Genomic DNA, 26,577 nt, shown 5'->3' on the forward strand with positions numbered 1-26,577 from the left:
TGTGGCTCAAGTGGTAGAGTGCTCGCCTTGAGCTGAAGAGCTGAGGGACAGTGCCCAGACCCAGAGTTCAAGCCCCACGACCGACAAAAAAAAAAAAAAAAAATCTTAGGGTGAACACAGGGAAATGAGGATTTGTTTATGGTCTTCTACATTGAAATAACTGATGAAAACATCTTAAATTCATCAAGATAATTAATTTTTGTTCCTCTGCACTGGTTCCTACTTTTCCACCAAACTCAATGCATCAGAACAATGCATCTATGTTTACAATTGCCTCCCTTAATCATTCCACCTCTTTTTACTAATCTATCTGGCTAATGTTTTATGTCAGACCTAAGAGCAATTCTGGCAATTCATTGTTCTCAGATGTGAGGAACATATTCCCTTCCCCAATGATTGAGGTTAAGTTTTGTTTTGCTTTCTGGCAATACGTGGGCAGGCCTTGCACTTTGCTAGGCAAGTGCTCTCCTACTTGTGCCATGTTCCCTGCCCTTTTTTTCTTAGTTTTTTTTTGTTTTTCTTGGTTTTTTGTTGTTGTTGTTTTTTACAGAAGATCTTACTTTTGCTCATCCAGCTTCAGACTATGATCCTACTATCTGTGTCTCTACTGTTGCTTGAATTACAGGTGTGTACTACCACACCTTGTTTGGTTCTTTGAACTAGGTCTCACTAAATTTTGCCCAGACTGGCCCCAAACTGGGATCCTTCTACCTCTGCTTCTCAAGTAGCTAGAATTATAGTTCTGAGCTACTATGACTGGAATGATTAAGGCTGTTTATCAGCCATGGAATGTATTTTTCCTGCCAAGTAAAATTCTGTTGTTGTTGGTTTGGGGTTTTATTTTTTTACAAGAAGAAATTAAATTTGAATTTCAAGGAGCCTTTTTATAATAAAAGTAAGTTAACCTTCTGGCAGTAAGCAGGCACAAGAATTTAGCAAAGGGCTTTCATAATTAAAGACAGACAGCTGTTAACCATTGCTATAGCATATTGAATTAGAGCTTTACCATATTAAGATAGATTTTGTGGGATAAACATGGTGAACAAATTGGATGCAATTTTAATACTCTCCTCTTGTAATTTTTCATATCCCTTCTAAAATTCCTTCATCTTCTACCTTTTAGTTTCTAATGTAGCCATCATCTTTTTCTCTACTAACCAAAATAAGGGACTATTAAACATATCATGTAACTCTTTGCAAAACACAGGATTTTGGAAAGTGATTGTCAACAGTTCTCTAAGGCAACCTGATGATATTTGTGTTTCTTTTTTTATTCATGGCAATTTTTTAAACCTTTTTACTGACAATACTGAGCTTTGAGCACAAGAATCTCATACTTGGTAAGAAGATGTTCTGTCATTGAACATCCCTGCATGTTTTTATTCTTTTGTGGGGGGGCGGGGAAGACAGGATCTTGAGTCTTTAAGAGAATGAGAACATTTACTTCTATTACTGGTTTCTTGAGCATATTTATCATGAAAGGGTTTTGAATTGTGTCCAAACCATTTTATCAATCTATTGTGATAGGGTAAAAATAGAAAAAAAACATGTTTTTTCTTTGCTCAGTTATTTAGAGGATTATATTTTCTGACTCTTGAATTATATTTCCTAATTTTATATGCCTGAAATAAATCCTACTTGGTCATGATATATTGTCCCTATTGCTATTACTGGGAAGTGTTTTCCCTATTTGCTGTGCCAGTGCTAGATTATTATTTTGTCACCCACCCTCCCTTCCTTCCTTCCTTCCTTTCCCCTTCCCTCTTTCTCTTTCTCTCTCTCCTCCCTCCTTCTTTAATTTTCTTTCTCTCTCTCCTTCCTTCCTTCCTTCCTTCCTTCCTTCCTTCCTTCCTTTTTCACTGGAGTTTTAAACTGAGGACATAGTGCTTGCTAGGCAGGTGCTCTATTAGCCAGATATCTAGCTTTTTTGTTTTTAACTGTTTGACATTTATCAGTAAAATCATGTGGGACTTGAGTTTATCATAGGGATGTTTTTGGTTATACATTTATTAGCTATGAAAGCACTTATATTTTCTATTTATTCAACAAAATTTGATGATCTGTGTCAAGACATTTTCCTATTCATCTATTTTCAGATTATTGGAATTAAGTTATTCATATTATTGCTTATTGTCCATTTGATGCATTACCTTTCAATCTAAATATTGGAATATTTGTGGGTTTTTTAATCAGAAATGGCTTTTGGTTTTATTGATTTTTTTCTTTCAAAATATCCTTACACTTTTTAAAATTGTTTGTTTTCTATTTCATTGATTTTGTTCACTTTTTAATCCATTCTGACTTTAAAATTGAATTATTTAATTTATTTTTATTTACTATAATTGTCGAATTTGATAGACTTTGTTTTGTTTGTTCTTAAAGTTTTTCCACCTTCCACTCTTTCATTACTGCCTCCCTTTGGATTAATTGCATCTTTTTGAAGCATATACCCGTTTGCTTGGGGATTTTTTGTTTTTTGGGTTTTTTTTGGCCAGTCCTAGGGCTGGAACTCAGGGCTTGGGCACTGTCCCTGAGCTTCATTTGCTCAAGGCTGTTACTCTATCACTTGAGCCACAGCACCACTTCTGGCTTTTTCTGTTTATGTGGTACTGAGGATTCAAACCCAGGGCTTCATGCATGCTAGGCAAGCACTCTACCACTAGGCCACATTCCCAGCCCACCCTGTATATTTTTGAATATTGGTTTTGCTAAGGACTCACTACACATCCTTAAGTATTCTTTTTTTTAATAAGTTTTTATGGTGAAAATACTATACAGAGGGGTTACAATCACATGAGCAAGGTAATGAGTACATTTCTTATCAAGCACTGTTGCCTCCTCCTTTGTTTTTCCCCTACCATCCCTTCCCTCCCATCTCCACAACTACACTCCCCACTCCCACCCCCACCCCACCTGCCTAAATTGTAACGTTTGTTTTTTGACATAACGACTTGTACATCTCATTGTTGCAATGGGTCCACCTGTATCCCTATTTAAACATTTTGTTTTTTCCCTTCCACACCCCAAATTATACTAACATCAAATACAGTGAAAACAGGGGTCATACCATGGGGAAGGGACATGCAAAGCAACAACAACAAAAAACTCTTCATAAAACACAGCAAGCTTTATAATTCACTTACTATCCTCATCCTCTGACCTACTAATGTGCCATTGGTGTCCCATAGTTAACTTCTTCATATTTTGAAACTCTCATCAACTAGAGTTTTACTTCGTTCTAAATGGTCCTTTGTCTTAAAAAATAATAAACAGTTAGTTGTTTATTAATGGAATCCAGAGAAGAAAAGAATAGTCACATGTGAGTTTCGATGTTCTTACTTTCTTCTTCTGTATCGGGTTTTCACTTGTTTAGTATTTCTCATCACTTTGAGAAGTTTAGTCAAATATCTCTTTTGGCATGTCTGCTATTACCTCATTCTCTTAGCTTTTATTACCAAAGAACATATTTCACATTCTCTCTCTTTTTTTTTTTGTCAGTTGTGGGGCTTAATCTCTGTGCCTGGGCACTGTCCCTCAGCTCTTCAGGTAGTGAGCACTCTGCCACTTGAGCCACAGTGCCACTTCTGGTTTTCTGAGTGATTTGTTGCAGATAAGAGTCTCACAGACTTTCCTGCCCAGGCTGGCTTCAAACAATGATCCTCAGATCTCAGCCTCCTTAGAGCTAGGATTACAGGCATGAGCCACTACTCACGTAGAACCATGAGTAAATTTTATTTTATTATTTGTCCTTTAACACTTTCCTTGTGTTCTGTAATGACCGTTCCTTATTTTTGTTTATGTATTTTTTACTAACACATAATAATTATATATAATTAATGCAAATTTTTATACTTGCATACACTGTACATTATCCATATCCAGTCACTTTTTTTTTCTACCCTCAACCCTGCCATCTCCTGGCACTTTTCCCAGGCCCCAGTAATCTAGTGATTATGTTCAAGCCAACATTTTTTAGTTCCCTTACAAAAGAGAGAACAGGTGCTAACTATTTTTGTATTTGACTTATCTCACTTAACCTTATGTCCTCCTACTCCATCCATTTTGTTGAAGTGATGGCATTTTGTTCTTCTTTATGGCTGACTAATACTCCATTCACATTCATTTTGGAAATACATGTTTACCAGCTACACCACCAGATTTAGTTTGTTTCTTTTAGTATTCTAAAAGTGTTCCATTCTTTTCTAGCCTTTATTATTTCTAGTGAATAATCAACCATTCTTTGTATTATTAATCTCATTTTCTCTGAAATTTATTTTGGTTTTTGAATGACTTGATGTGGTTTTCTTTTTCTTTTAATTTGTACACATTTCTCAACCTGTTAGTTGATATTTTTCACCAAATTCAGGTAACTTTACCTCTGTTTGTTCTTATTGATGGTTGGAGGTTTGTTATGGGTGGTGGCTAGTTGGTTTTTGTATCTGGATTACATTTTTTCTGGTTGTATAACTAGTAATTTTTACTATATATTGTGTGATGACTCATTTTATTATATTCCTTTGAAAATGTTATATTTTTCTGGTAAGAGTCAGTTAAGGTGCTTGTTGATCTCATTGAACTTATGGAAGCTTAGTTTCACTGTTAGAGAAACTTTATTTCAATTTGTTTTTAGGCCTTAGGTTGTGTGTTTAGCCTTGGCATAGAGAATTTGTTTCCAGGGATTTGCCCCATCTGGCACTTCAATGGAAAGAAAGCCAAAGGTGTTTGTGAATCTCCTTATCACTTGAAGGATTCAAGTCCGAATTCTCTTTCTTTTGTAGTAATTAGCAGCTAAATAGCTGCTCGGATTTTTCAGATGTATTGCTCTGTTTTCCTCTGGGTTTAAGTGTATTCCCTTTACATGTAAAACTAAAACTTCAGCCAATTGGAAGCCTCAAACTCTGTCTCTGACACTGTATACAAAACAGACAAGTTTTTTTATTTGTTGTTTTCATGATAACTTCAAACTATGCACACTGTGGATTGTCTTTACAGGACAAACTATTCATTAAGTTTCTGCTTAATCTTAGTAGCCACTGATGGTTTTGCATAGTGCTTTTTTATATATTGCCCAGGAAGTTAGTTATTTCTGTTAGAGGACTGGTCTGATGTGAACTATTCTGCTATTACTAGAACTGAATCCCAGAACAGAAATTTTTGTGCCATATCTCATTCATTCTACCTAACAAAATATAAGGTGTCAAAAATTTAAAGGCACTTAGTCATGTTGGTAATTTCTCTTTTAGTGTCCATTTTGAACACTTCTAAAATGTTTTTGGTTCTCTCTGTAACTTAAAGACTTCTCAACTTGACTTCAGGGTACCCAAGCAATCTGATTCTATATAATTTTCCAACTTCATCTCTCAGAACTTCCCTCTTTTATCCATAAGCCAAGCCATAGCCAGCTTACACACACACACACACACACACACACACACACACATATATGTTACCCCCATACTACCCCCACCTCCCACCACCCAATCCTCCCCTCCCCACCAAAGTTGTAAAGTTCGTTTTTTGACATAACGACTTGTACATCTCATTGTTGCAATGGGTCCACCTGTATCCCTAGTTAAATTATTTTTTTTGCTCTTCCCCTCCACAAATTATACCAACATCAATAAGTTTTTTATTGTGAAAATACTATACAGAGGGGTTACAGTTACATGAGCAAAGTAATGAGTACTTATCAAGTATTGTTGCCTCCTCCTTTGTTTTTCCCCTACCATCCCTTCCCTCCCACTTCCACAGCCACCCCCCTTCCCACCCCCGCCTGAATTGTAAAGTTCCTTTTTCAACATAGTGTCTTATACATCTCATTGTTGCAATGAGTCAACCTGTATCCCTATTTAAACATTTTGTTTTTTCCCTTCCCCTCCCCAAATTATACCAACATCAAATACAGTGAAAAAACAGGGGTTATACCATGGGGGAGGGAAATACAAAGCAACAAAAAAATCACATAGTACCTTATAAATACGTTAGAAACAATAGCAAGGAAGAAAAAAAAACCACTTGTGTCCCTATCTTGGGGCTCATTTTGCTTAACTTTATCTTATCTGGTCACATGTACATAGCTTTTGACCTTTTCTACTTGTCTCAGACATATACTAGTTATTGCAAATAAGAGGAACCATGGGACCTATGTTTCTTTGGGCCTGGCTTACTTCACTTAATAAAAATTTTCCAAGTCTTTCCATTTCCTAACAAATGGGGCAATGTCATTCTTTCTGATGGAGGCATAGAGGTTCCTCAAAAGACTCCATATAGAGCTCCCCTATGACCCAGCAATCCCACTTTTGGGCATTTACCCAAACGATCACAAACAAGACCATACTAAAGCTAACAGCACAACTATGTTTATTGCAGCATTATTTACCATAGCTAAGATAGGGAAACAACCCAGATGCCCCTCAGTAGATGAATGGATCAAGAAAATGTGGTATATATACACAATGGAATTCTAAGCCAACTTCTTTGTATTCCCCAAAACCTCTAGTGCTTTTGTAATAACTTTATACCTTCATTTACACTGGCTTCCCAGTGTTGAATACTTTACACCCACACATACTGCTATATGCTTGATCTTCTTTTAAGATGCTATCTAAACAGTCCTTTATCTCTGAAGCCTCTAATATTCATGTCTGTCTACCCTAACAAGTGTTTTGGCTTCTGTTTGCTTTCATAGTACTTTTTCATTACTTTTGTTAGCATCACTTACAGAGGACAATTACAAAGTACATGTGCATTTCTCTTTGTAGGCCCCATGACAATGCTTGGAACTTCTGAGATTTGTCAGAAGTGTTTGCTGAATTAATGCATAAATAATACTAGGGACATTACAGAAATATCCTGAGCTCCTGGATTCAGAAAATTTTTATATATGCACAAACCCAGACCAAGCAGTCATTTGCTTAGATAGCCTCTGGAATTTTCTCAGGAAGGGGCCTCGCTAAGATTAGTTCAGGACCATTGCCATCGGCTATGATGGTGAAACTGGCCGTCTTTCCAACCCACCTGGAAAAGCTTAATTTTCTGTGTTCTCTAAATCATTCAAGTCACAACTTCCTAAGGAGGTCTTTGTTTTGCAATAACTATTTTCCTTCTATGGATTAGCTCTTTTTCTTTGTTTAACTGAAAGTTTGCATTTATACAAACTATGACTTAGGAGATGCAGGATGACTTATTTGCTCTAAGCCTCATGTGAGGAAGTTGTACAGAAGAGGAGATCCTGGAGTACAGACACCATACTTTCCCCTGGTGCTTCGGTTTGGTTCTCCTGGATTCCTGGCTCTTCAGTAATTGTCATTGTGATTGTGAATGCTAGTAGTTAGCAACAGTTAGGTCTGTGGGAAAGCAGCTAGCCTCTGTTATAAGCTGAATGTCTAGGCTTTTTCCAACTGCTTTCTGAGAGAAACCCTATCTTGAATCCACAAATGTTTCCTATGCTATTAAAAGGAAAGGAAATTCTCATAGAATAGTGAGCTATTCTCTAAGACAATTTAGTTCTGAAGCCGATAGAATATTTTACTTATTTAAGAACTCAATACTTTTTTAGACTTAATGATGTTGTTTTCAGAAACATATACTTGATGTGTAGATTTTTAACTCCTTATAAGAGTTCTCTTTATGTGGTAAATTGCCATTTTTCAAAATTTTTAATTTATACATATACACAGATATGTATATAATATATATTTCTGCAATTACAATTTGTTAGCTATTTTTCATAATGAGGAAATTTTAGGGAAGGTTAAGGATACTTTCCAAATGTTCTTTTGATATTGTAGTCTTTCATATCTTTTAGAAATATTGACTTTAGCCCAAACCTAGGTTGGAAGTTCAAGTGATAGATTCTTTCAATGAAAAAGGAAATAATCTTGAGAAATACTTTCTGTCCAAGGTTTTAGTTCAATATTTCAATATTTTATCAAGAAAGCATCTTTCTATAGAGTGCTTCCATAAATCCTTTAGAAGCTGTATGTGGTATAATAACTACAAAAAGAGGAGAAACCTTCAACACATCCTTATGGAGTGTGTCTGGTTTACAATATTGCTTTTATTTTTTTTTACTAACGCTCTGTGATAAGTTGAGGTATTATGTCCTAAATCTTGCCTTTTCAGGATGTTAGTTGTTCAGACTGGAGGGAGAAGCCAACTTTCATAGGCAAATAGGTTCGTTTTTGCTTTTCATTGACTCCCTAATTAAGTGGGGTGATATCCTGGGCCTAGTTCGTGTAGCAACAAGGTAGTTTTTAAGTATCACATATTTAGAGAATAAGAGATAAATAGGTAAAAATAGAACCTGGGAAAGGGAAAAACCTGGAAAAACATTTGCCCATAATGATTTTCAAAAAAACCTGGACACTGAAAATTTGTATCATATTAAAAGTCACTGATGTTGAGTCAGATCAGATAGCAGGTCCTATTCAACGTGGTTTCAAACTTTGATCTCCCTGGATAAGTCTGTTCTTCCTAATACTTGGTTCATCTGATCCATCATTACTAGTTTAAGATATCCTCCTTCATGTTTCAGCTCACACCTCCTGGAAGAGACAGGGGAAAAAATGTGGTGCCTTAAAGCCTTTTTAAACTGTTCCTCTACCTACCATGCAGTTTTATATTATGTAGTATACTTGAATATCTGGAAACATTCCTTATGAGTCCTAAAGGTATTCTGTATAATTGAGTGGAGTAATGTAGAAAATATGAGATGTGGGAAAAGGTCAGTACAGAGCACTTGGTGAAGGTTGGGCCTGAATCCTGTTCTTGGGAGAAGATAGAATTTAGTGAAGCAGAAGATTGTAAGGCACATTTGCTAACACTATGGCATAGCACACGATAGGAAGGCATTGGGTATGTCCCAGAGAGCAGTGACAGTATGGAGAAGAGAGATAAAATGTTTCTCCAAACTGCAGAGTCTAAAAAATTCCACCACTATGTTTGTCAGTCTGTAGGAGATGAAAACTTCCCATTTACAATGACATATTCATTTTTAAATGAAGAAAGGAAAAGCAAGTCAACTATTAGGTTTTGCTAGAGGTAGTGAGAAAGCTACAAACAGCAAAAGCAGATCTCAAATGTTAATCACCTGTGGCACAGTAGTTAACTTAGAATAATATTGAAATGTTTTTGCATCTGACATTCTCCACAAACCTGTCTCCTTTTATGTGTATGCATGCCAGTATATAAATTGCTGAATCCATGTCAGTTGTAAAGTAATGGCACTGAGGGCATCATAAATTACCATGGTGATCCTCAGGAGAAGACACTGTCGTATCTGAATGAGTGTTTCACTTCCAGAGTAATGTATGCCTTCATCTGGCCCAGCAGTCAGCATATTGCCCTGTGTTGATGGATATTGTCAGCTGGAAGCTACACTACATTTCACTGCACAATAAACATGGCTGTCAAATCCATATAAAGTGAAATCAATTTATCCTGTATGGTCAGTGCATTTTAAATGAAATTAATGTACTGTGGGTACGGTGGCAAAAAGGTAGCATATTAGTTATGCATCTTAGGATCCGAGACGTTTCATGTAAGGCATCATTCTGTCTAGTAGGTCTAAAAGAAGAGTTGTTTATAAAGCAAGATTTTTTTTTTTTGCATGATCTCCAGAAAGTGGCTTCTCTGATCTCCTTCCTGTTTAGAAAAACATTTCACAATATTAGCTTTTTCCATCCTTTTATCCTGTCTTTTTTGTTATTGTTGTAAATGATGATCATATTTTTGAAATAATAGCACCCTTTAATGTCCTAATTTATTACTGGCTTTGACACATACAAGCTACATAAGCAAGGTATCTGGAAATAGGAAAGAAAGGCTAGAGATTGATTAGGTGATGTTGTTCCCGTGTAACTTCACTGAACTGAAAGTTATACTAGATAAACAGAAATGTTGGGTTTAATGTTTATTTTGCTTCTAAACTTTTGTGAGTAAGATTTCCAGTTCATACAGCTGGTGGCTGAGGCCCTCCGTCCAACTACTTCACATTTTACTGTAGAATTTCTCTATAACAAGATATTCAGGATATTCTACATGGCAAAGCATACACCGGTGTGTTATACTGGTCAGAAGTATGGAAACAAACAGAGGCTTCCTTTTTCCCTCCTTCCTTTCGTTTCTCCCTCCTTCTCTCCCTTATTCCCCACTCCCTTCTTTCCTACTTCCATGCATATACCAGACACTTCACAGATCCAAAGCATACAATAATGAATGAGCCTCATCTCCTGACATATCCGCAAGGAGCTTTCAATTACTATGCTACTAAATTCAGCCCTTCACAAAGCATAAAATACAAAGATTTACATAGAATTTGATAGATGGGGAAAAAAAATCTCTTAAACAACAGAAAAACACATCAAGACGCTTGAGATAACTACTTCTTAATCTAATTCTTTTGCATATGCACTGAAAACCAAATAACATTTATTGAACACATAATTATTATCCATTATGTGGGAATTCCTGGGTATACAAGTATGGGAGTAACACCATCTCTCATGATCTCATATTCTTGGAGATGAAGTGGTGGAAGGATCAGAGGCAGTCAGTGGGGGAAACAATAAACACTTTGGGGCCTGGGGCCTGGAGCATGAAGATAAGGAGTGAGTGTATGTTGCCTGGAGAATCTTACTGCAAATGCACTGCTTTTGGCCCAAACAACCTTCCCATCTGTCATTCTTCCTCTCTCCCAGTCACCTGCTGATTCTTGTTCATCCTTCCAGACTCAGCTGGGCCATCATATCTCCTGAGAAGCACTGGTGACCATCCTGTCTGGTGCTTGTAACATTTACCACACATCTTTTGTTAGAATTGTTTGCTTCCTTTCCAAACTGCAAGTGCCTCGAAAACAGGAGCTGCTTGATTCACTTAAAGCCTAGCTCATCATTGCTTAGTTAATATTTTTTATTTCATTAACTACCTCATTCACAAAACACCAACAGTTGAATCGGACTTGTAGGACAAATTGGACTTAAGCATCAAGCAACAGGAAAAAGGTCTCCCAAGCCTTGAGAAGATCACAGGCCAACACAAAATACTGTATAGAATTTTTGGCAAATGATGCTAAAATGGACTAAAAAGGCCTGCTTTTGAAGAAATAAATTATAGTAGGAAAGTTTACCAGAGAGTAACACCAGCCATTACTTTAACATCATTAAATGATATGACAGTTAATGATTACCATGAAAGTAATCAAGGTATATAAAAACATGCAAAATTAATTCTTCCCAGTGTCTCTTTGAGGGCTTTGTCAGCATGTCATGTAGAGTTAACATCTGGAACTGTCTTCTGCTTCCACAAGACTGCATAGAACAGAAGAGAAGGGAAGCAGTGGAGCCAGGCAGCAAGCTGTTGCATTAGCCGTATAATAATGCTTTGCACCCATCTTGTTCTTCCTGCCCTAACACTACAGGAAGTAAAGCAATGAATGGCTCTGCAGCTAAACTACAGCAGTATTATTGTTGGCCAACAGGAGGTGCCACTGTGGCTGAAGCACGAGTCTACAGGGATGCCCGAGGCCGAGCCAGCAGCGAGCCACACATCAAGCGACCAATGAATGCTTTTATGGTTTGGGCGAAGGATGAGAGGAGGAAAATCCTTCAAGCCTTCCCTGACATGCACAACTCCAACATTAGCAAAATCTTAGGTAAGTGCAGTGGCCAGTGGCACAGCTAGTGCTAGTGTGTTCTCTCTCTCTCTCTCTCTCTCTCTCTCTCCATCTCTCTCTCTCCCTCTCTCTCTCTTTGTCTCTGTCTCTCTCTCTCTCCCCCTCCCTCTTTCTCTCTCCTTCTCTTCCCCCCACCCCCTGCCCCACCACAAGAATGAAAAGCAGGGGCATAATTGGGCTTCAACTGTAGGTGGCAGGAGTCAAATGAAATACAGCCAGTTGCCACAACAGCCTTTTGTTACCATCTTGTTACCTCTCCCACCACCCGACATACAGGTTTATGAGTTACTGCATACATAGAGCAGGTGGCTAAAACTTTCTTCTTTTTTTTTTTTTGTCAGCCATGGGGCTTGAACTCTGGGCCTGGGCGCTGTCCCTCAGCTCTTCAGCTGAAGGCTCTACCACTGGAGCTACAGCGCCACTTCCGGTTTTCTGGTGGTTTATTGGAGATAGGAGGCTCACAGTCTCTCCTGCCCGGGCTGGCTTTGAACTGCAGTCCTCAGATCTCAGCCTCCTGAGTAGCTAGGATTACAGGTGTGAGCCACCAGCGCCCGGCTTAAAACTTTCTTTTAAGGGCAAAACTATTGCCATGGCAAGGCTAACTGCAAATCTCTAAAGTACTCCTAGTAATATGTTAATATCGTGAATTCAGCCACTCCTGCAGGGACATTGCTAAACAGGAATCCTGAGGGCAAGCTTTATCTACCCTCTCATTCAGGCTTTTAAAATTTATAAGTTGCTATGCAATCTTGGAAAAACTCAAAGACTTCAGTTTTCTGTTCTAGCATTGTTGGTTTCATATGTTCCCCTGCAAGAATTTATGAAGGCTGAGGGGTGAAACCCAAAATAGTGTGAAATTCATGAAGTGCAGAACAATGCCTCTAATGATAACTTTAAGAGTTGCAAAGTAAAGCTACATTTACTTTAATAAGAGATGACGAGTTGAAATTTCATAGCAGTGAGTTGAACACACAGACCACAGGGCAGAGGCCCACTTTGTGGTAAATTGCCAGCGATTCTCCTGTTTCTCAGGATTAAACTCAAGCCTTGTTCTATTAGTGTAAAGCTTGCCTAGCAGAGATTATATAGTTTGGAATTATTGTGCACAACATATTGAACATATTTTATTCAACATGCAGCATTACAGTCAACATGTTTCCTCTTTAAAAAGGAAAAACACAGAAGGCACTGTTCTGTTTAAGCTGTCACGATGTGGCAAAATTGCAAAGAGAGCAGTTTCAGAAGCTGAAAAACATTACAGACTTAAACTGTGGCTTTAATTTTTTAAATGTTTTGTTCAAAAGCAATAAATATTTAACCTGAGTAAATATCGGTGATGTGGACATACACAAATACATGTGTTTTGTCGCTACATAAATAATTTAACTTGATTCTGAGACATTTTGAGTCACTGACCTCTAAGAAAATTTAAAACATATACATAGATCAAATAGTGGTGAAACATTCAAATACACATTTTTCTCTTTTTTTCATTTTGACTTTTGAATTTTAAAGTAGATCCTAACTGTCATGACAATTAAGTGATGTTTTATTTTTAAGATTTTAGGGATGTTATTCTTTTGAATTTAAGTATATTCTAAATCAAAATATCCCTAATGGACAGATTATAATTTTTTTCAAACTAAAAGTCATTCTAAAAGAAATCAGCATTATCTTTTTATTTGTCTCCTGCCATTTTGTTGGTAATATTAGTAAGCTTTCAGATGGGAATAGACCCTCTGCGTTTCGGGTTGGGCAGCCGTGAGGAATCTATATTATTGATATGCATTCTGTGAAAAATGATTTGGAAGGTAGCAAGTCCATTCATTAAGTGTCAACTTTTATACACAAGCATTTCAAGAGTGCCAAGAATCCTCAACTGGGGCTTTCAGCTGCTGGGAGCCAGCAGCACAGAGACTGATCTGCACAGACGATTTGCACAACTTGTGCACAACAATCAGGAAAGAACAGGGATGGATGTGCTGTTAAAGCAGACCAGCATATTGCTGGCTACAGGGAATATTTGTAGAACGTTTCCATTTGTTTAGGTATGAAAAATCTCCACGGAAGAATAGCTAACATCCAGCCTGCACAGCTGTTACCGCTTTATTCACCAGTAAGGCACAAAAATGCAACTTGATACATCTAAAAAAACACATCCCTTCTTTGTCAAGTGTTTAGATGATTCTTTATAAACAATATTAAAGACATGAATACTTTTCCTTCTTCCTGTGTAAATCATATTTAAAATTTTTGTACTTTTATTGGTATAGCTTTGGGTGGACATTTATAGTACTTGAAAATGGTATATATATTTATATATAAGTATATAAATATAAATATATAAACATATATATTTCCAACTGGACCTTCCTGTCTGAAGTTATAACTTCTTAAGTAGAGTTGAGAGTGTGTGTGAGTGCATGTATGTGAGTGCATGCTTGTGCTGATACTAGAGTTTGAAATCAGAGTCTCACACTCTTGCTTAGTTTTTCACTGACAGCTGGTACTCTATTACTTGAGCCAAACCTCCAATCTACCCCGATCTAGCTTTCTTACCTGCTCCCCCTCAGTCACCCAGTTAGAGCATCTCATGGACTTTTCTGCTCAGACTGGCTTGGGACCACAATCCTTAGATGTCTGAGTTGCATCTGAGTTGCAAGGATTACAGGGATAAGGCATCAACACCACATCCACGTGAGTTGAGTTTTTAGAATTGCCCCTCCCCCCCCACTAACAGGGCAATGCCCATTTTTATATATGGAAGAATATCAATATGTGCTGACATTAGAAGTTAGTTTCACCAAACACACTTGGAGTGTGGGAGATGTTTAAATTTCTAGAACGAAGCGAGCTTTTCCTGTGAATGCAGTTATGCACAGAAGCATGCTTAGGAAGTTTTAGACTGTTAACCATTTTAAGAGGAGGAGCAGATGAATTGGAACTCTGGTGTAGAAAATGATCTTTAAGCAGCAAAGATGTATTTTAAAAAAGATGTATTTTAAAAACAATCTATTTAGCACAGAGATAGAGCACTTGCCTACCATGTACAACATCCTAGGTTCAATCCTCAGTATAACACACACACACACACACACTCACATACACACACACACACCACTCAATGGTATATGGTAATGGGAACTACACAAAGTAAAGGCAAAAAAGTGGTGTGAGGTCAGTCTAGTTGTACTTGCCAAAGAATATGTTGCCTTAACCACTGAGCAGTTAAGGCTATTTTTTGTCTAGGCTCTCGCTGGAAATCCATGTCCAACCAGGAGAAACAACCTTATTATGAAGAGCAGGCCCGGCTTAGCAAGATCCACTTAGAGAAGTACCCAAACTATAAATACAAACCCCGACCGAAACGCACCTGCATTGTCGATGGCAAAAAGCTCCGAATCGGAGAGTATAAGCAACTGATGCGGTCTCGACGACAGGAGATGAGGCAGTTCTTCACTGTGGGGTATGTATTTCTGCATGGAGCCACCTGGGCTCTGTATTCCTGAAACTGCAGGATGGCTCCTGATAGTGTATCTGGGAGGGAGATTCAGGAAGGGAGGGGGTTGTGACATGTTGGGGCTTGGCTATGGGAATCTTTGCTGTGTCACAATATACAGATTTGCAACATGGCTCCAGCTCAACTCAAAACAAACCTGTCCCAGCTTACTCTCCCCATTGACAGTCCCTATCATTGTCTTCCAGCTAATCTCAGCTCCTCAGTCCCCACACATGGTTTCTGGTAGTTTATTTAGACAGACACATGGCGGGGGGGGGGGGAGGCGGGGGAATAAAAACCAACTTTAAGAAAATCTCCAGAAGCTTCCTGGCTTCTCTGGGTGGTGCTTCTGACTCTAATCACAATAGTCTGCTTTTGTTGTGGGATCTACCACAAGATAATTGGCCTTGACATTGGTTAGAAGACCTCATTTTTGGCATAAGATCCAGAACTCCTGTTGCAGTAAATTATTCTGTGGTAGAAGCAGCAACAATATGGATTTTCTTGCTTAAATCAGAAACTAGACATGTTTTTGATATCTTCAAGTCTGATTTCATGTCATTTTGTTTAAAAATTAGGTAATAGATTTCTGGTATAAATTTCGACTTGGCTGACTGGCTGTCTACATTCAACAGAGGCCCCTCATAACCACAGTAGTCAGGATAAGTGGGGATGCTGATGCCTGTAGATTCCAGCACACTCTAGGCCTAGCAGTACGGGGGGTGGGGGGGGGCTGGAACCAGAGGACCATTCTGGAGGCCCTGGCTGGATTATCTGGAATCAGAGAGGGAATTGTGAGGGGAGAGGGGTGAGAGAGAGAGAGAGGAGAGAGAGCACAGAAAGGAAGCAATATTCACTGTTGACACAAAGAACTGAGGGCTGTGTGCTGGGCCTGGTAATTAGAAAGTGTCATTTAAAGATGGGAAAAGGGAGACCACATGGAATTAAGGAGCTATTCTTTGCTTAGGGATTCTCCAAAGAAAATACACTTGGACAAAGAGCTGATTTCAGAAGCATATGTTTAAAAGGATAAAATTAACTTGAAATCATAAATAGAATACAAAAAGTCCAACAAGCCAGTGAGAGTACTCTGGGACCGTAGTCTGCATAGTCTATTAGGGTCCTAGAAAGAAAAGTGAGCTTTCCAAGTCTGAACTACTAGGAGTCAAATACTGACCAGTTCACCTGTGAAACGAAACAGGCGATAGTCCACACCCTGTGAGATGTCAGGGAAAACTCTGAGGCAAGGCTTTCACAAGCGCGCGCTACACTGCTTGGTACAATGCTCAGAAAGGCAGACTGTAACACTGCCATTTTGAGTTCATATATATCTCTATTATGGTGAAACCATGTTTTATATCACGTTGAATAACCAGGGAATTTCTTTATACCGCGGCAGAACTTTCTAGGATATAGAGAAGCATAAGACGGTTTACTGCAGATTCCAAACTATTACTAATTTGAGACATATCAAAATGGTCATCAATTTCCTCTGTTTTAAGTGTTTGCTGTTTTTAAAGGAATTCTTCTAACATTAAAGTACAATGAACTATAACTTAGACTATTCACATGGCAGAAAATCAGTGGAAATATTGACTCAGTGTGTCTGTTCAGTAGAATGGGCATAGGTAACAAAATGCAAATTGGAAACTGTGATAAATGTCTTCCTTTAATCCTGTTAGTATGTCCCTGATACAGTGTTTATCTCTTGAACTCAGAATCAAAAGCTTAAACGTGGTATCTTCTGAAAGTCCAGACTTTCTCACAAATCACATCACCTGTAAAAATACTTACGGAGTTTCTTTCACCCTGTTATAAATGGCCGTCAGTGGTAATACTTCTGTTTTCTGCTACTATGTGAATTTTCTGCTAATGTGAATTATAATACTAGTTAGTTTTGTTTCCTTTAGAAAAGAATATATTAAAACAGCTCTGGATCAAAATGTCCCAACACATACCAGTGCTTATAAGATATATAATGAAAATAACTTGAATAATATCTACCATTTGTGGTGTGTCTACACTGTAATCATATAGTTTTCCAAATAAGATCATGGAATTGAGGTAGTAGTAAAAGATCAAAGATTCAGATTCATGTCCCCACCTCTGTCTAGTTCAACAACAAAGAAACAAACTCTTTCACCATGTTTCCACAATGTACACCTCAGGGCCCAATCATTAGCAAAGCTGTGCCATTTGAGCAAGGGCTCTCAGAACCTAGAAAAATGAGGCATGAGTAATATATGGTGCATAAAATGAGCTCTGAAAGGTAGTGACCAAGGCTCCCTGACAGTGAAGAGCCTGCTGTAGAATTCTAAGTTAGGACCATGGAATGAAGCTATAGAATTACAGGCAATGACCAGAATGTTCTGCTTTTTAATCCCCAATATTAAACATTTCCCTCTACTTTGCTTTGGTAATATTTGCTGTACAATGCAAAGTATTATTTCCACATATGGATTTGTATTTTTGTTTAAGTAGTTATATTTGATAGATTATTAGCTCCCTCAGCTTCATCTTTGGAAATTGATCTTCATTAAATGTGAAGTTACAACAAGAGGAGCAGGGAGAAAAACAAACAAAACTTTCCTACATTGCTATTGACTTCTTGTTGGACTAAGATCAATTTTTATGGATGATTTGGAAAAGACTTGCATAACTTCCAAGCCAATAAAACAGCATTAGCCAACATTTTTGTTCATTTTACTGACTATACAACTGTAACTGATGAGCTAAGATTTTTTAACTTAGCTATTATAAAATGGATTTGTCAATAACATGAGATAGATTTAGCTTTTACCTGGGATCTAAGCCCTTTAATTGGAAAATTAACTATTAGAATTTAGTAATAATCCTTATAAAATTAATGTGGAAATTATATTCTATGGATTGCTATAGCTCCAATTGTCTCTTTTCCTGAATAATTATAACTAAATGTCCTTTTTATTTGAAACTGTGCTTAGTAATAAAACTGTAAACTGGTGGAAAATTATTCAGGTACTCTAAATATTAAATTTGAGGTTTTTGTGTAATAGTAGTAAATTATTGAATACTGAGCTTATTCAGTATACTCTGCAAAGCGAACTCTACAGATTACTGAGGATATGTCAGATTTACAAGATAAGCTGTATCATCCCCCTTCCAGTGTTCAGAGATGCTACATAATTTGTTCAAGGCCACACAGCTAGCGAATGGCAGAACTGCGATTTAAACCAGGCTTATGTGAATGTGAAACATATGCCTTTTGCTATTTCACATCCCTCTCAATTAGAGTCTACAAATTGTTTAGAGCCTGTGAAGTAGAGTGGTGACGAGCACCAGTTCTAGCGTCAGACTGTTCTGGCTCGTTGCTCCATTTTCCTCTTCCTTGCTGTAGGATCTAACACATATCAATCTTTATTCCTCTGAACTCTCTACTTGCCCCTGGACAACTTACTTAAACCCTCTGCTTCCTAGTTTTTTCATTTGCAGAATGAGAATGGCTATAATGACAGTAATGCCAACAAGGAAACTCCATCCTGAATCTCAAGTAACTTTATATATGAAAAGTGTTTAGAACAATGTTGCCAATTTAGAGACTATAAGAACCTGAAGGGTTAGCAAACAATGGGACTTTGCTAGAAAACACATGCAGTTCCTTTACAATTGGCAAAAACCACCCTACACCCCAGAAATATTCTTGTGATTTGAACACCATGTGGTGATACTGAGCTCCATCCAGAACACCTTTATTTGCCTACCTTGGTTCATACTTCCACGGGCATCCCTGACTTTTGTTTGGACATGCATGATTTGTAAAGCCCAATACCTGCCTACTACTCCTATTTGTGAAATCTGCAGTGTTTTGACTTTGAAATTGATTTGCAAAGGAAGGAAAAAATGCTTTCTAGGAAAGTAGTTCCTTGTAGACAAAGCTTGAGCATGCTGGCTCGATTTTTCCCTTTTGTTCATTGATTAGCCAGTCAGTTGGTAAGAGGTTATTTGGAATCAGCTAGATACCTAACTCCATACTATATTAATATAGCATTAAGCATTATTTCTGTCTACATGAGATTTCAAAAAGCAGACACATACATGAACAGATTATTAGCAAATAACAGTCAGTTGCACACACAGAGAACATAGTGTATACTGTGTACAAACAGAATATAATCAAATGTTGACCTGATGCTATAGATAATGCCAAGTAAAACTGAGATTACTATGCAATAGGGCCAACCAACCTTGGAGCATCTTTGAGAAGTAGACTTGGGGTTTGGGAAGGTCAGACTGGCAGAAAAGACATCTTTGTTTCCATATAATGGAGACTATGAGAACATTGGGGAAATCTGAGATGTTCAATTAAAAAATAAAAAAAGATGAGCTTCGGAATTTTCCCTGGCAGTAAAGAAAATGTAAGAGGATGAGTAGAGCAACATTTTGAAAACTAGACTTATTCAGTGATGTTCACTTGAAATTTCAGACCTTTTTCATATTGATAACCAAAGGTCAGTGTAAACCTTAGCTTATGATTTTGCAACCACAAAGCAGTTATAATTTAAAACAGCCTCAGCATTGCACATCCAGCCACTCCTAGAGTGCTTGTTGCCTTCTGCTTTGGCTCCTGGAATGCAGGAGCCCTCTCCACCTCTCATGGGAACTCGTTCCTATATGGAACATTTCCCAATGACAGAAAGCAATTTTTGCTAAACTAAGCCCCTCCTAGATCTTTTCTTGTTTATGAGAACAGATTCAAGCCTCTAAAGATGGTTATATTCATATCCTTTCCTATTACCCTCCTTTCTATTTATCTTATTTTAGAACATCTCTTCCTGTCTGGAATAGGTTTCCTAGAGTTTTGGCTTGCTTTTTTCCCCTCTCTCATTCACCTAGTTTATGAATGAATGAATATTCATTTATTCTATTCATTCAATAGGTGTTATTGAGTGCCTTCTATCTTGCAAGCATTGTCTAGATTCTGGAGCTATTTCTCTGAAGATTCCTGTCCTCATTCAATCAAACAGTTAATTTTTACAAATAGTCATAAGTACTTTAGAAAAAAGGTAAAGCAAGGAAAGTGGCTGGAAGCTTCAGAGGATGGAGACAATGTTAAATAGAGTGGCCAGAGGAAAACCTCACTGAGAAGGTGAGGGCATTAGACCCAAGTAGGTAAGGGGGCAAGCTGGGCAGGTATCTAGAAGTGAGCAGAGAAAACAGCAAGTGCCACGGTCTTGCGGCGAAACTCTGCCTCACTATTCAAAGAGGAATAAAGAGGAGAGAATGCCAGGGGCATAGGAAAACCAGTAACAGATGTCAGAGAGATGACAAGCCAAATTGAATGAAAGATTGTAGGCCATTGTAAAAACTTTCAACTGGACTCTGAATGAGATGGAAAAATATTGAAGGATTATAACTAAGCAACACCATGATGTCCTTTGACTTTGGTTTCAAAGAAGCACTCTAGCTACTGTTCTGAGACTTGGCTGAGAAAGGAATGGCCTGCAGGAAGTTCAGGCTCTTGCAAGAGATGGCAGCTTAGACCAGGAGTATAGGCGTGAAGGTGGTAAGAAATAGATGGGCTCCAGATACTGCCTTAAGTATTAACCGACTATGTTTTCTGGTTGGTTGTTTATATATAGGATTTGAGGACTGTCCTGAGACAGTTCCTTGTCTGATAAAAGTTAAGTAAACGTTATCTGAGCTGAGTATGGCTGTGTGAAGACCAGACATGTGGGAGAAAGATCAGTTCAGTTTTGCACCTGTAAGATCAAGGATGGTGTCCAGGCATCCAGATAAAAATAAGCATTTGTAGATGTCTGTAATTTAGGAGTGAGGTATTTTCCAGGTTTTAACTCAGGACCTTGCACTTGCCCACCTTGTTTAGAATTCTGCCACTTGAGCCACACTTCCAGGCTGGATTTTTTTTTTGTCAGTTGTGGGGCTTGAACTCTGAGCTTGGGCATGTCTTTGAGTTCTTCAGCTCAAGGCGAGTACTCTACCACTTGAGCTACAGTGCCACTTCCAGTTTTCTGGTGGCTAATTGGAGTGTCTCACGGACTTTGGTGCCTGGGCTGACTTTGAACCATGATCCTCAGATCTCAGCCTTGAGTAGCTAGGTTTACAGGCTCCGGCGCCCAGCCGGTTATTAGATGGAGTCTTGTAGACTTGTCTATCAAGACTGGCTTTGATCTTCTGGATCTTGGTCTCCTAAGTTTCTATGATTTTAGCGCTCATCCTAGATAAGGTTTAATGTCATAAAACTGGGCAAAATCACCTGGGAAATTTAGGCCCTTGTACCTCAGAGACCAAGTCCTAAGGTGCTTCAGTTCTTAGAAAAGTGACCAGCTATATCAAATGATGCTCACGGTATAAGTCAAGTAAGATGCGAACTGAAAACTGACACTTGGAGATTGTGTGGAGATTGGTGGTCTGATTCCAGGCTGTTTCATCATAGTGTTAGGAGTAGTTGAAATGAATTTAAGGAAGAATTGAAAGGAAGGAAATCAGAAAAGTCGAACAATAGCTGGCGGGGATGTGAGCCAAGAAAGTTTTGTTATTTTCTTTTGAAAGGGGCTCTCCTATAGCTGGCGTGGTGGGAATGGCCCCAGGGAAAGGGAAACTTGATGATACAATGGAAGAGGCAATGGCTAGAGAGCCTCCTTAGTATGCAATAGTAAATAGCTTGAATGGAGCAGCAGAAGCATTGGCCTTATATTGATTGGATATGAACTGATTCTTAGGGGGACAGGGACTCTGATACAGAGGCAAGTCAGTGCACAAGTGGGAGCTTATGATTTGCTTTTTTCTGTCCCTCCATGAAAGGAAAAGCCAGGTCATTGGCTTGAAGTAACAAGGGAGATGAAGTTGGATATTTGAGCACTGAGCAAACATGAAATCATTGTCTAGAAAAGAAGGCAGAGCAGGCCAGGCGAATGTAAAGTATGATGGCTGGACAGCACCAGAAACTAATTTAAAATTCATGTTTGTAAACTGAGAATGGTGAGCATGGTGTTGTGTTTTCTCCAGCCAAGTTCATCTGTGTGCCTGAACAGAGTAGGCAGAGAGCTATATTTAACTTGAGTCTTTTATCAGGTAAGAGAATTGAGAGTGTGAGGGAAAGAGTAACCACAGAACTTACCACTGGGTAAAGAAGTGAGTGAGGGCCAACCACAGAGGGTACAAGTGAGAGCAATGAACACAGGCTGGAGGATCAGGAAATTGTAGAGCTTCATGGGGCGGCAGGATGCTGGGAAGATCTCCTGTGGTGGCCAGACAGCACAGTGTGTAAGATCCAGATGAATAGTGAGTGACAGACAAGACCAGCTACATACAAGAGAGTAAGCACCCAAGACAAGGGCAGGGCCAGATCACCACCTCGTAGTGGAGGTCAGGAAATGGAGTGACGAGGTGGCAGAATGACCAGGACACAGATGGTGAAGCTGTCAAGAATTATGGTGGGCAATGTCAGAGAGAGCAATAGTGAGTCCGGTGCTAACATCCTTAAGGAAGGAGTAGGCAGGAGTAGGTAAGGGTGTTCATGGGTAATACAGTCAGATGACACAAGATTTTTTTTTTCAACTGTACAGTATTCAAACTACAGTGAAGATAACACCCATCTGCTTACCAGTGTCATTACAATGTCTCACGCCACCAATCAATTTAAAACAATACTCTTGAGCTCTTTAAAACCAATCTTTCTTGTCTTTTGGTGAACTATCACATTGGTTCTTAATGGCAAGTGCTAGCCAAACATTGCCATATTTGCCAAGTACAAAGAACTCTGCTTGTAGTTGCAAATTCATCAGCAAATCACTCCATTGTATTATTTAACCTCCAACCACAGCATTAGCTGATAGTCCACAGCATTGGACTGTCAGTGCCAGGACTCCTCAGGGGAACACTTTTGTCATATTCTTGTCATTTACTTAGGATGCCAATGTCATTTACTTAGAAATTCTGGGGAATCAAGGGCCAGAGTCATAGAGAAGCTCATGTATATAGAGGTTTGCCCTCTGTTTTATTTTTTATGTTTATTTTTTTCATCTACACAGGCAACAGCCTCAGATTCCAATCACCACAGGAACAGGTGTTGTGTATCCTGGTGCTATTACTATGGCCACGACCACACCGTCACCTCAGATGACATCTGACTGCTCTAGCACCTCGGCCAGCCCAGAGCCCAGTCTCCCTGTCATCCAGAGCGCGTATGCTATGAAGACAGACGGAGGAAGCTTAGCTGGGAATGAAATGATGAACGGAGAGGATGAGATGGAAATGTATGATGACTATGAAGACGATCCCAAATCAGACTATAGCAGTGAAAACGAAGCCCCGGAGGCTGTCAGTGCCAACTGAGGAGTTGTTGTTTGCTGAATTAAAAAAAAATACTCTGACATTTCACCCCCCTTCCCCCTACAAAAAAGTTCTTAAAGAGCCCGCATGCATTTGTGGCTCCACAATTACATCAGCAGAATGGTCTTAATTGTTTCGTAAAGTGTGAGACAGATTAAGTTTTCCCTGATTTTTCATGAACTTGAGTTTTTTGTCGTTATTGTTATTGTTGTTGTTGTTGTTTTTTAATTTAGGTGAAGACATATTAAATATGAGACACCAGGACTTGAAAACTTATCTCAACCCATAGCTGTCTTACAAGTCTTATATTTTTGTCTTACATTTTTTTTTCCCTTTGGATGTTGATAAAGGTTTAAGTTACTGTTTTAGATGGGGTTAAACATTCTCACTCAGGTATGCTGTGCCGGCCTACAGGTTGTGAATGTGTTTTTATTCTGAATTACTTTAGAAAACAACAAGATTTTGTATTGTGAAACAGGACGAGCCCACAGCGCGTGCAGCTGCATATAGAGCATATTCAAAAGGCCTCGGAATTCCTTTTTTTTTTTTCCACATGTAGAGTTAAACCTTGAATGTGCCAAACTTTTTCATAACTTTTGAATCTTAATATTTTAAAAGTCTTAAACGAGACACTGCAAAGTCTTAGACAATCTTTGGCATCTTAAAATAAAATAGCAAACCACACCTTCTTTTTTTATTTTATTTTATTTTTCCAGAAAATGGTAAAGTACTCAGGAATCTGGAGACAAGATGTAAAGAATGCATGAGGTTGCCACAGTGCACGGATCCAATCGTGTTTGCCTCTTTTGTGCCATCAGTGCAGGGCGTGGAATGACACACACCAGACACCAATATGGAGGTCTTCTCGGCCCGAGGCCACCTCTCACTACATCCATTTTCCCCTTTGCCTTTAACCCTGACATTCAAGCTTTGACACATTTTCTCTTAAATAATTTATTCATTCCAGAATGTCATGGGTCTACTTACTATTTATTTAAAAATTATTGGTGGCATTAATTTAATAATTTTTAACCCTCCTTCCCTGAAGAACTTTCAGCCCTTTTTTTTAACCTCCCTCTCCTGCTAGATACAAGAGGTGAATGTCCCCAGAACATCTGGAAACATTTCGAAAACAAGATACTATCAAATACCTGCATTGTTGCTTTGAATGATGAGTGTACATCTGGTTTCAGGCTGTGTGTTGGAGTGAAGGGGTACAGTCTCACACTTAAATATGTATGCCCTCAAGGGTCACTATGACCTCTAATCTATTAGCAGAGTTCTCCCCCAGTTCACATTGCAGAAAGCAATGGGTTGTGCATCAGTGGCACTTCCCCTGAATTCCACTCAGCAGAGAGGGTCAATAGTGGTACCTGCTAAGTAAGAGAGTCTTGTAGCTCACCTGAAGCCCAACGCTCCTGGGCCCTGTGGGCAGGCTACAGAGGAGCTGTCGTGGGATGGCACCTTTACACAGTTGCTTTTCCAAGCTGGCACATCTGGGGGGATCTTTGCAAAATTGCTAGGATGTAAGAAGCCATATGACAGCCTCAAAACAAAGATAAGAGGCAGATAGTCATGAACCAGAGAATGAAAGAAAACTATAAGGAAGGAGAAGGGGGAAATACATTCCCTATATGGTATGTTCCTACTGCTAACTCTGGGGAATGGACAGTGTGCGAGGCAGCAGACAAGTTCCTCTGTCTGATCCTTTTCTGAATGGGGGACCTGATCTCATGTGAACAAAATGAACTGCACTTGTCATTCAAGGCATGCTCTGGAGCATGGGACTTGGGCTGGGAGGCTGCAAGGGTCCACTCCTCTTCTCCTAAATGCAGGGAGCTCAGCTCTGCCACGCTGACCTTCCATTCTGAACCTTCTTGATTGCCTCTAGGAGAGCCTCACCATGCAGAATGGGTCCGTGGGAGGGTGTCAGTGAAGGGGACAGTTTGCCTCATAGAGGATAACCCAGAAGCTCATTGCCAGGACATAGGAACAGCCCCATCAGAGTTCTTGAGCCATTTTGTCACTTGGAAGAAAATTGTATACCTTCATATTTATTTAAAGAGTGCTCCAGGCCATACCTAATAGCAATAAATAGGTCTAGCCAAGATCTGGCTCTGTTATTAGCTGGGAGTGCGCTCTATGAGCTGTTAAGGTACTGATAGGAATGTTTGTTCTTAATATTGTTTGGGGATTGGAGTTTTGTTGTTGTACATTTATTTCAAATGAGGAGGAGATCATTTTTCTTTAAAAAATGAGTATTTATTATGTCTTACTGATTTCTTTGATTATATACCTCTCCTCCTTAGTTCATTCTCATGTTTTTGTTTTTGTTTTCTCTCTCTTTCTCTTCGGTTTCTTTGGCTTTTGCTGTCACTCCATTTTTTTTTTTTTACCATGTTGCATTGGTAGAGCTCTGTATGGCTAGCATTGTATTGTATATAATTAATTTTGCACAAAAGGCAAACATTTAGCATAGTAGGTTAATTTTGTTTGTTTTTATGACCATGCCAAAATAATATTCTGGGCTGGTGGAGAACAAAGGACTGTTCTTTAGGACTGAAACTTGATTTTGCTTGTAGTAAGAAGAAGAAAAAAAAAACAAAAAACACACACACTCACAGATGTTGTTTCGTAAGTGTTATAAGCACTGGATATAAATGGTATTTTTTATCACTTCTGACTAATGTGAAACTGTTGTACGAAAACTACACGAACAAAAGTCATCTGTTTCGACTCGTGTGGGCTTGCCTCACAGTTGCCGGATTTGAGTCATTTTTATGTCTTGTTATTTCATTTATTTATGCAAAATACATGTGTGTATGAACACTTTGTTTTAGCTCCAGCTCTGCCTCAGTACAGGGGTTCAGTAACTTTTAGCTATGTCCTTCAAAATGAAAAGCTATTCAGGACTGATCTGATTGTAAACGCCCCTTTCATTGGCTCAGACAGACAGTAAGGCTGTATCTGAATCTAAATTTTGTGCATACACAGCTTATTCTATTTATTAGCCAAGTTTGGCTCTAAATATCCATGGGAAAGAAGAATGACAATCATAAGGATTACTTCATTT

At 38.7% G+C, this 26,577-nt stretch overlaps 1 protein-coding gene across 1 annotated transcript in view; it reads left to right on the forward strand.

The window, feature by feature from the left end:
* Positions 1–24,154, forward strand: part of Sox6 (SRY (sex determining region Y)-box 6) — a 371,334-nt gene extending 347,180 nt beyond the window's left edge. The window contains exons 14-16 of the mRNA XM_013034148.1: positions 11,420–11,653; positions 14,924–15,140; positions 23,204–24,154. Of these exons, the coding sequence (XP_012889602.1) occupies positions 11,420–11,653; positions 14,924–15,140; positions 23,204–23,507 (755 nt within the window). The 3' untranslated portion in view covers positions 23,508–24,154. The remainder of the gene's footprint in view (positions 1–11,419; positions 11,654–14,923; positions 15,141–23,203) is intronic.
* The last annotated feature ends 2,423 nt before the right edge of the window (positions 24,155–26,577 follow it).

Source organism: Dipodomys ordii, unplaced genomic scaffold, assembly GCF_000151885.1.
Source record: "Dipodomys ordii isolate 6190 unplaced genomic scaffold, Dord_2.0 Scaffold183, whole genome shotgun sequence".
Lineage (NCBI taxonomy): Eukaryota > Metazoa > Chordata > Mammalia > Rodentia > Heteromyidae > Dipodomys > Dipodomys ordii.